At 37.5% G+C, this 12,008-nt stretch overlaps 1 protein-coding gene across 7 annotated transcripts in view; it reads right to left on the bottom strand.

Annotated features, from left to right (window-relative positions):
• Positions 1–1,442: 1,442 nt before the first annotated feature.
• Positions 1,443–12,008, bottom strand: part of LOC140464733 (centriolar coiled-coil protein of 110 kDa-like) — an 84,486-nt gene continuing 73,920 nt past the window's right edge. For 6 of the 7 annotated variants that reach the window (XM_072560206.1, XM_072560207.1, XM_072560211.1 and 3 more), the window contains one exon: positions 1,444–2,230. In XM_072560206.1, coding sequence (XP_072416307.1) covers positions 2,155–2,230 — 76 coding nt within the window. In that variant the 3' untranslated portion in view covers positions 1,444–2,154. Of the gene's footprint in view, positions 2,231–12,008 lie in introns of all 7 variants that reach the window. The other variant, XM_072560209.1, reaches the window with a different exon arrangement.

The following is a 12,008-nucleotide window of genomic DNA, read 5'->3' as shown; positions in this document are numbered from 1 at the left end:
CTAGTATCTGTAGAGTCACAAATGAACCTGAACATTGTGTAATTATTAGTGAACTCGACACTTCTGACCTTATAATGGCGGGAAGGTCATTGATGAGGCAGCTAACAGTCCTGATGAAAGGTTTATGCATGAAACGTCAACTCTCCTGCTCCTTGGATGTTGCCTGACCTGCTGTATTTTGTAGGTAAAAACAATAACTGCAGATAATGCTGCCTGAACTGCTGTGCTCTTCCAGCACCACTAATCCAGTAACTGCTGTATTTTTGTTCCTGCCCCAGACTTTTCGACTCTGACTCTCCAGTGTCTGTAATCCTCCCGCACACACCCTCTCACAGACTTAAACCCCTTTACATTCACACAGACTTTCAACTCCCCCAACACACACACACACACCCATATATACACAAGTTTGTGGGATGAATTTGAACTTGCAGAATTACATTTTACTTGGCTCAAAAACTACATGAATCCACGTAAGATTCTGTGAATCTTTTTAAGATTAGAATCAGTCTGACCATTATGGCACAGGGAACTAACACCTTAAGTACATTATCTGGGCCGACATGACACCAATTGTTAAAGTTCACTTGAGAATGTAACTTTTAAAAACCGTTTTGCAATTTACATTATGAAAGAACTGAAACCAACATGGTCATTCTAAAAGATGAGAGACTTAAACAACCCAGGTCTTTTTCAATACATAATTTCAGTTACATCCCACTGTAAACATTTGCTATAAATTCTGTGTCTTACAATCTTATTCTCCACAACCACCTGATGAAGGAGCAGCGCTCCAAAAGCTAGTGCTTCCAAGTAAACCTGTTGAACTATAACCCGGTGTTGTGTGATTTTTAACTTTGTACACCCCAGTCCAACACCGGTGTCTCCAAATCATGACATTTACTCAAAGTTTTAACACAGTATCTAACATAAGGCAATGGGAATGTGAAATTTAGAATACAAATACATCAGCATGAACTTATTGAATGGTAGAGCAGGTTCAAAGAGCCAATACATACATATTAAAAGCAAAAGTAGTGTATGTGTGCATCAACAGCATAACAATAAATCCTGACAGTTGTTACAGGGAACAGCTGATATCAGATGCCAACTGCAGGTCATTTGACAAAATGCACGTTATAGCCAATGCAAATTTGCTGTAAAGCACGAACCTTTAAAACATGTGTTGGCTATAGCACAATTGCATTGCCAACACCAAGTGTTATTTGTATTGTGCAATTCTTCTATAGTGTGGGGTCACACAGGAATGCAACTATCACGCTATAGAAGAAATGACTGTTAAATCAATACCCAAACAGAATTGGATCAAATCAGTTGAGAGAGACATTATTGAATATTTATCAAAAATATTTACAATTACCATTTGAATACAGACAATCAGACATTTTCAATAATACAAATAATGTTTGAATGGTTTATTTTGCAAGATGTACAACATAAATACATAACTGGAACATTATAAAAATAAATATTGGCACAAAATGTAACAAATGCAAAATGATTTATATAACCAAGAAGTTAGCACTTGCACTGTAAAAAGGGTTGAACTGAAGGCCTTTTAATGGTTAAGGCCGAAAAGTATAATGCTTAAGAAACTAAAATATCAAAAAAACTGAAAAGATGCAGCATGCTTTGACAATTTAAGACGTAGTTAGTACAAGTATTTTATTTGCACATATTACTGGTAATATTTAAATATATTAATTCGTTCCATGAGAGAAAACATACCATAGTGCCTCTGTAAAAGCAGAGTTTTACCCACTGAGTCGAGAATTGAGAATCATTTTGCAACACAGCCAACAGTACCGAATATGAAATATATGTCGGATATGAACTGTTACTTGATTTTTTTTAAAATAACAGTGCCTTCTCAAGTACATAAAGACTTTATAAATCAGTGCAGGAAGAAAATAAAACTAGATTACTCAGCTGTTAGCAATCTTACTTTGATGAGTTTCTCAATGTATTTTTCCACTTTGTAAGTTTTAGAGTTGTTAATCATAATTGAACAAGACACAAGCAATTTTAACACTTCAAATTTCTCCATTAAATTAAATGGCCGATAACAATTTCAGTGATTTTAATCGAAAAGGCTGTTCAATTCATAAAGGTGAAGCAGCTATGTAGCATTGTTCATCCAATTGAATGCTGCTTCCTCAGAGTGTCGTAACGCTTGATTTTGTTTTCAGCACTCTTCCTGGGCATGCTCCTTTTAAAAATTACAAAAATGTTAAAAAATTAAATTAACAAGTGTACTTCTGAAACTCTTTTGATCAAATTGAGAGAAAGAAAAAATATCCAGTAGGAGCTCGAGATAAGCAAACCAACTATTTTCACAATACTTTTAAGGGACAGGACTCAAAGTGTTAATTACATTCTGTACTATGTTCAGCAAAGCTATCATACATTAAAAAAACAAAACAAAGGAAAGCTCTAGGGGCTAGAATAATTTGCATTTTTTTCTATATTAATGATTTTTAAAAAAATATTATAAACATTTTGTGAAAACTAAACTGATTCCCAACTTTCACACATTTTGCAATTTTCTTTAGAAAAATTGTTGATTACCAGTCCACGACAGAATACTGTTGTAAGTTTGATCTTGCAAAATAGTATTTCCATGCTTTAATTTCACAGCAAGGACAGATCATCACTCTAATTGGTACATGATTCCTTAATTTTGGCCTGCATATGAAATTCAGAGGCATTTTAGCCAGTGAACGGTGTACTCCCATTGTGATTTTACAATGTCATGACCACAGAACGCGACCCTGTAGTTCTATGGACATTTTTAGCCCTTAATTCAAATTTCTTTTTTAAAAAGGGATGGCTACAAAGACAAAAATGACTGCAGGTATAAATTCAATGTATGTCTAGCAAACATTCTATGTGAGGCCAATGGGAACTAACACCTCAAAAGTGTCAAAAGGTGAGACAATGGTCTAAGGGTATTATCTCTGTACTATTTATTCTGAGAACTCGTGTAACGTTCTGGGGAGTGTAGTATGGTGCCGGAAAAGCACAGCACAGCAGGCAGCACCCAAGGAACAGGAGAATCGACATTTTTGGCAAGCCCTTCATCAGGAATTCTGACCTGCTGTGTTTTTCCAGCACCACACTCTTGACTCTGATCTCCAGCATCTGCAGTCCTCACTTTCACCCAATGTTATGGGGACCCAGGTTTGAATCCCATGATGGCAGATGGTGGAATTTGAATTCAATGAGAATCTGGAATAAAGAATCTAATAATGACGACCATGAAACTATTACTGATCGTCTTAAAAATGCATAGGTTCACTCAATGTTTAGGTAAGTAAACTGCTTTCCTTACTAGGCCTACATCTAAATCCAGACTCTCAGCAATGGTGAATGACTCTTAACCCCCACCCTCTGAGGAGTTAGGGATGGGAAATAAATGCTGAGCTAGCCAGCAATGCCCATGTTCTGAGAATAAATAAAACAAAAAACAGACTGGACTGTGATCTCTTGTGACAACAAAATCAAAGAGGGGCGGACAAGCTCCTACTCAGTAGAAAAACAAATTTTGCAGATTACATCCCAAATTGCAGACACATTATCTTTTTCCCTTTGAAAAATATACAAGGACAGGTAAAAAGCCAGTTTCAACTCTACTGAAGTGGACTTGAGGGACAAAGTGACTGAACATAGGTGTGCCAACCTATGTTCAGTCGTCAGTGTCCTGTGAAGGTTGAAGAACTAGCCCCTAGTTACCCCTGTAATGCAGGTGATGATGGTCTCTTATTCAGTACTGCAAACCAATTTTTTAAAAAAAGGAATCAGGACAAATAAAAATCACTTGGCCAACAAAACCATAAAACAAATACTGTTCAACTACTAATATTGTAGTTATTGGTAACTTCAATTGCAATAATCATTATGTTCAACTGTCTGCTCTTCAAGAATAGTTCAACGACTGATCCATTTCTCTGTTTTATGACTTATTAGACTGAAATCTTATTGCTGATCACTGTGCTTTCTAGTATTTCTTCTCACTTATAGTAATTAATAAACACATTTTGTTAATTCAAGAAAACCTGATTAAATTAGCTTTTATTATTTGGGTCGAGGAGATGGATATCTACAAGGAGAGGGGTCCTTTCTAAATTAATTTTGCTGCAACCAACTGAGGGGATGCTTGAATGAAGGGGAGCTGTTCATCCCTCCTCACCTGGGAGCTTAACAGCTTACGATATCCTGTCTGGAACTGGAACTAATTGTAGACCCTCACCTATGGTCAGATTGTACCAGCTTGACTAATTTTCCATATTAAAAATAAGAATAACCCTTTATCCACAATAAGTTGATAGTGAAAAAAACAAATTAATGTTGCAAGCATTATATACTCAAATATGTGCAGCAGCTAAATAACAATAATATGCAGGCCTGCAGCACTCCACTGGCTGAGATGTTCTGACTTTCTTTTTGTTCACTTCAAGATCACTACGTGATTATAATATATTTACTGTGTGCCAACTGTGAGATTGAAAAACACTGAATGGTCAAAGCTGACGTAGGATGACTTAAGCCAGTATTCAAATGAAAGCTATATTATATTTGGCAAGATAGCACAGAAGTTAACAATTTATTTAGAGTTATAGAGATGTACAGCACAGAAACGGATCTTTCAGTCCAATTCATCCATGCCAACCAGATATCCTAACCAAATCTAAGTTCCATTTGCCAGCAATTGACCCATATCTCCCTAAAACCTTTCTATTCACGTACCCATCCAGATGCCTTTTAAATGTTGTAATTGTACCAACCTCCACCACTTCCTCTGGCAGCTCATTCCACACACACGCCACCTTTTGTGTGAAAACGTTGCCCCTTAGGTCCCTTTCAAATTTTTCCCTTCTCACCCTGTGCCCTCTAGTTCCAGACTGCCCCACCACAGGGAGAAGACATTGTCTATTTGCCCTATCTATACCCCTCATGATTTTATAAACCTGTATAAGGTCACCCCTCAGCCTCTGAAGCTCCAGGGAAAACAGCTCAATGCTATTATATCTCTCCCTTTGGTTAAACCCTCCAACCCTGGCATCATCCTTGTTAACATACGAGGAATGGCTGAGGATCCTGAGATTGTATTCATTGGAGTTTAGAAGATTAAGGGGAGATCTAATAGAAACTTACAAGATAATACATGGCCTGGAAAGGGTGGACGCTAGGAAATGGTTTCTGTTCGGCGAGGAGACTAGGACCCGTGGACACAGCCTTAGAATTAGAGGGGGTAAATTCAGAACAGAAATGCAGAGACATTTCTTCAGCCAGAGTGTGGTGGGCCTGTGGAATTCATTGCCGCAGAGTGCAGTGGAGGCCGGGACGCTAAATGTCTTCAAGGCAGAGAAAGATAAATTCTTGATGTCGCAAGGAATTAAGGGCTACGGGGAGAATGCAGGTAAGTGGAGTTGAAATGCCCATCAGCCATGATTGAATGGCAGAGTGGACTCGATGGGCCGAATGGCCTTACTTCCACTCCTATGTCTTATGGTCTTAAATCTTTTCTGAACCCTTTCAAGTTTCACAATATCCTTCCAACAGGAGGGAGACCAGAAGAGTTTTTTTGACTAGTTTGATTACATGTACAATTGAATAGACCACACCCTCGCTTTCCTTAAAAATGGTAGTATAGTTGTAATAGTGCAGAGGCAAGTGATCTCAAAACCAATAGTGGCTGAGTGGCCCACCACAGGTATTTCATATAATACTAACAGAAAACGATACAATTTGTCTCACTTCTCCATTGTCAGAATAGATAACTCTATTTTTTCATAACAGTTGAAACAAAATGCCAGAAAATAAATAAAACCATTATTTTTATTAAGAGTCACAGAGTCATAGAGATGTACAGCACAGAAACAGACCCTTCAGTCCAACTCATCCATGCCAAACAGAAATCCCAACCCAATCTAGTCCCACCTGCCAGCACCTGGCCCATATCCCTCCAAACTCTTCCTATTCATAGACCTATCCAGATCCTTTTTAAATGTTGCAATCGTACTAGCCTCCCCCAATTCCCATGACAGCTCATTCCATACATGCACCACCCTTTGCATGAAAATGTTGCCCCTTAGGTTCCTTTTATATCTTTCCCCTCTCACCCTAAACCTATGCCCTCTAGTTCTGGACTCCCCCACCCCAGGGAAAAGACTTTGTCTACTTATCCAAGCCATGCCTCGCATGATTTTGTAAACCTCTTATAAGCTCACCCCTCAGCTTCCATGCTCCAGGGAAAACAGACCCAGCCTATTTAACCTCTCCTTATAGCTCAAATCCTCCAACCCTGGCAACATCCTCCTAAATCTTTTCTGAACCCTTTTTAAAAAGTTAATAGCATGGAGTTTCTACATTTCAATGAAATCCAAGGAAACTCTTAGCCATTTTGTCAAATTGGGGTCCATAGGTTTATAATTGTTAAGTTTTTACAATTTGAATAGCTTGTTTATCTCCTGCAATCAGGAGTTGCACTGGACATAGAGCACCTTAGAATTAAAGGAGCTCCTACTGGGATTTTGAAAATACTGGAATTCTATGTGGTGTTAATGCACAATGGTATATTTTTTAAAGGCAAAGAGAACACTCAGAAAATCAACAGATCCTGTTTAACAAAATGCCACAATGGAAATATTAATAAGATTAACACAAAATCCTGAGGTGTAGTAATAACGGAATATGTTTGATCAGTCAGATGCCTACATGAGTATTTTCAATTTCTTATAACCTATGCTAACTAACCAAAATAAAATAAAAAATAAGGTAATTCACTGGCCTTGAAGAGAGCGTGCTAAGCAGTGAGATTGAAAGAAATAGGAAAAGAAAACAAAAAGATGCAAGGAAGTACAAAGGCAACTGGAAAGAGTGAGAAAAAAAAATTGATAATGAATACACAGATCAGATATGATAGAAACCAGGTGTATATCCCCCAGTTTCAATACTTCTCAGGCTACTCATGTTAGCAGAATTTGGATGGGCATATGAATAGGAAGGGTGTGGAGGGATATGGGCTGGGTGTTGGCAGGTGGGACTAGATTGGGTTGAGATAACTGGTCGGCATGGACGGTTGGATCGAAGGGTCTGCGTGCTGTACATCTCTATGACTCTAATTAACGGCATTCCATCATTCAGCTGAGGCTCTTGTATATCACAACAACTTACATTTATACAGTGTCTTTAATGTAATCAAACACCCCAAGGCACTTTTAGAGCTCTGTTATAAAGCAGAATTTGATATCAATCTACATACAGGTGATATTAGGGCCCAAAGAGATAGATTTTTGGGGGAATCTGAAATGATGAAAGATAGTCAGAGGCTGAGGATGGAATTACAAGATAGGACTAAACATGAAGACAGAGCCACCATTGGTACAGGAATGAAAATCAGGGATACTCAAGAGTCCAGAATTAGATAACAATATCTTGGAGGATTTTGGGGCTAGACAAGGTTCTAAGCAGAGTGTGGACGGATTTGCAAACATAGAACTAGAAAAAAAAGGCATTAAAATTCCAAACAAGTAGCAAGGAAGACAAATTATGTAAACATTGCAGAAAGATGTAAGAAAACAATTCACAAAATAACTAACAACCTGAATAGAACAAAAAAATACAAGAAATAGAAAACAGATGATGGATGTGAACAAACTCAGCAACACACCTGGAACAGCTTTCTTACGAAATCTGCTTTCTGGGTACCTTTATCTATACTGTTCAACACCCTTCCTGGAAGTCTGGATTCTGATCAATTAAAAAAATATGAGTGGACGCTACAAGTGCATTTTAATTTCTCAACCAAAACACCAGATATTTAATGGATTTTAAATATAACTGAAATGATTCTTCTCTTATCATTATGCAAAATTCTTTGAGATAAAGAGCAATAGGAAACAATCGTGCTGAGAAAATTGTTACGACAAACACAAAATTGTGGCAGTTCCAAGTAATGCTTTAATATGCAGTTGTAGTTTTCAAAATGGAATGACCATGCAATAACTGTGTTAAAGGAGCCAGAGTCAGGGCATAAATACTGTGAAATATATCCAGTGAATACTCCTATATACTGTGAAAGCCCAAGTAACAAGACTGTTTTTGAGACACATCAGGCTGTCTTTGCGGAGGAGCCAGAGTAATTAGAACATGATAGTTTCATAACTTATCCCATCATTTTTGGTAGAACTTGAACGGTAAGTTCAAAAGAATAATTAGAAGTGACACAAAGGTCAAATGTCTCAAGTTCTGAACTGCAACTCACTTTGTGACAACAAAACAGCTGCATCACCTTCAAAGAAGATACAAAGAATCTGCAAGTCAAACCAGCCTTCAGATACAAGAGTGGCAAAGCAAACATTACAGAGGAAGAATTTTACCAGTCAAGAACATTGAAGGAAAATATTTGCAACCACATAAAAATGGAAAAAAAAAATCAGTGGCATTTAGTTAAAGTTTTTTTTTAAATTTGCTCATAGGATGAGGGTGTCACTGGGGGCCAGCATTTATTGCCCATCCCAGAGGGCACTTAAAAGTCAATCATATTTCTGTGCATCTGGAGTCACTGCTCCATTAAGAATGGCAGTATCCTTCCCTCAAGGATATCAGTGAACCAGATGGGTTTTTCCAACAATTGACTAAATTTATTGAAAACTAAATATACTTTTAGAATTCTGAAATGTTTTGCATCATCAAAAGCAACTATTACCAATTTTCTGAGAAAGCAAAGTACATTAAAGGTCTGACCACAGGATTAAATCTCAACCATATGCCGTTCGGATATAGTCTTCGTAATTTCCAATTTGGCTAGTTTCATATGTACAGCATTATTCCAAACATCAATAGATTATTAGGCAATATCAAAAGAAAAAAATTCTCACCTATTCTTAAGGAATCGTTTGATATTTTTCAATAATTATGACATGCTACAGTTCTCTAAAATTAGAACATACCGCTAAAATAATTTATGACAATTGTGATGAAAATGCAAAGTAGTGGTTGAGGCATTTATTCAATACTTTCAGTTAAATATAATTTATCTTAAAATATTCAATATCCATTATTATTGAATATCCATCCTTACCCTTTTAAACAAACTGATAAAATATTTCAAGTAATTTTCATTATTCTGTGCAGAATGATTATTCACTTATTTTGAAATTAGGATGCCGAATGTCTTCCAAGGTATGGCTTGGAAATCCACTCTTTCATGATCTTTAGATTTGGGAGAGGATTTCAGGAGTGATCATAAAGGCAGCAGCAGACCTAGTCGCATTTCTAATAGTAATAAAATTGCCACATTATTTGAGTGGACTTAAATGATGCACTTTGAAATATTATAATGACTTAACACAATGAAGTCTTTCAATTTCTTCTGCAGCTTGGACCACTATACACACATGTAGAAAAGTAACAAAAATTTCCACTTTTATACATTGGCCAAAGGCATAGATATCAAAGATCCATGTTTTAGAGGAGGAGGGATAGACAGAGGTTCAGAGAGGACACTTCAAACCTTGGGGCTTAAATTACAAACCTTTAGCTACCAATGGGAAAAGGAGAAAGTGATGGAAATGGACACAGTTGAAGGATCAGTGTATTTTTGGACTGTGTTTTAGGATTAGACATATCAAGGAATAAAACCCTGGGTAAAAATTTGATTCCTTACAGTTGGTGATAGCCTAGTGGTATTTTCACTAGACTATTAATTCCGAAACTCAGCTAATGTTCTGGGGATCCAGCTTCAAATCCTGCCACAGCACATGGTGGAGTTAGGATTCAATTTTAAAAATTCTGGAATTAGGAATCTACTAATGTCCATGAAACCATTGCCAATTGTTGGAAAAAACTCTTCTGGTTCATTAATCTCCTTCAGGTAAGGAGGTCCAGACCTGGAATTATCACCTCTTCACCTGTATATTCTGTACCTCTGCACTTTCCACCATTTTACCTGACAAAGAGGCAGTACTCTGAAAACTTGTGATTTTAAATAAATCCTACTGGACTATAACCTTGTGTCATGTGACTTATGATGTGGTTCAAAGTGACATTTTCAATTTCTACACTTGAACAGCTGTTGGAGATAAAAGATAAATGCTTGTAGGGTTTAAAATAGAACCAAACAGAAGAACATCTAGTACATAAATTTTGAAAATAAACTATAATTCAAATTTCTGCAAGAACTACCTCATTATCTTCAATAAGTGGCAATTTTGCAAACACTCCCTATACAAATAAAACTTGTTTCTTGGTTTAATATGTAATTTTTTTGATTTAAACTTCAAGGTTAATGAAAGAAAATGACAAATGTAATTGAAGCACCTTAAAGCCTATTGCATTTAAAAGACTGGAGCCAAGTTGCTTTAAGGAGTTACCCATGTTTGTTTAATACATTTGTTGCTGTGCTGGACATCTCTATGACTCTATAACATCAGAACCGAGGCAAAAAAAACCATTTGTTTTGCGATTTAGCAAAGTTAGCTGAAAAATGATGAACTTTGAAAGGCTAGAAAACACTACCTCAGAGCAAACTACATTATCATAAAGATTCACAATGCTGAAATGGCTCTCTGGTGACAGTCTCTAGAAATTTTCTTGGAGAATCTTATCATGGTGAGCTGGTAAAATGGCCTGGTCACAGAAGACACAGCGCAGCAGTGAAAGGGAGTTTTTCAGATTGGCGATCTGTGACCAGTGCTCTGCAGCAATCGGTGTTGGGCCACCTATTGTTTATAATGTATATAAATGATTTGGAGGAGAATGTAGGTGGTCTGATTAGTAAGTTTGCAGACAACAAAAAGACTAAGGAAGCTGCAGATAGTGAGGAGGATTGTCAGAGGATACTGCAGAATTATGGATAGGCTGGAGACTTGGGCAGAGAAATGGCAGATTGAGTTTAATCCAGACAAATTTGAGGTGATGCAATTAGTGATATCTAATGCAGGAGGAAAGTACCCAATACATGGCAGAACTCTCAGTAGCATACAGAGGGATCTAGGCATACAAGCCCACAGTTCTCTCAAAGTGGATGAGGTGGAAAAGGTGGCAATATATTATGCTTAAATCGGGACATGGAGTACAAAAATTGGCAAGTCATTTTGCTGTTACATAGAATTTCAGTTAGGTCATATTTGGACTTGTTGTACAGTTCTAGTCACCACACTACAAAGATGATGTGGAGACTTTGGAGAGAGTACACAAACAGTTTATCAGGATATCGTCTGGTTGACAGGGTATTAGCTATGAAGACAGCTTGGACAAACTTGGTGTGTTTTCACTTGAATGTTGAAGGATGAATGGTGACCTGATAGAAATTTACAAAATTATGAGAGGGAAGGGTAGAATGGATAATTGGGTATATTTGCCCCGGGAGAGAAATGTCATTTACTAGGGGGGGGGGGGGGAGCATAGATTTAAGATAAGGGGGGGGGGGTTGGATTGTGCTGCCAGAGGCAGTGGTGGAGACAGATACAATAGCATCATTTAAGAGGAATCTTTACAGATGTATGAATAGGCAGAGAATAGAGGGATATGAACTGTGGAGAGGCAAAGAGTTTTTAGTTTTGAAAAACATCACTGTTGGCGCAGTCTGGTGGGCTGCAAGGTCTGTTCCTGCGCTGTATTGTTTTAAGTCACTTGCAGTTTTTAGTTTGGAGAACACTCAAGCAGAAATTTTGTCATTAGCAGACTCCAGGCAGTTAGGGCAAATTCTCTGGAAGACACGGATAGTTCTGTGCAGCTGAGAGAGTGCAGATAAGCCAAGTCCACATGTTGCACTTGCCTCACAGCGGGAGAAATATTAAAAATTCTGAAACACCCAGGATACTATAATGAAGCTGACTATCTGCTGAACAGCCAGGATTAAACCAGTGCTGGGGAATCCAGTTGGATACAGTCTCAGAAGAACAGACTGCAGTGCCTGAACATGAGAAGTCATTGACAGAGTTTATGAGGAAGTTCCAAAGCTAAAAAGTGAAGAACTGAGA

Source organism: Chiloscyllium punctatum, chromosome 40, assembly GCF_047496795.1.
Source record: "Chiloscyllium punctatum isolate Juve2018m chromosome 40, sChiPun1.3, whole genome shotgun sequence".
NCBI classification, from domain to species: Eukaryota; Metazoa; Chordata; class Chondrichthyes; order Orectolobiformes; family Hemiscylliidae; genus Chiloscyllium; species Chiloscyllium punctatum.
The sequence above is the reverse complement of the archived record's forward strand: the minus strand, read 5'-3'. Positions and strand labels throughout refer to the sequence as shown.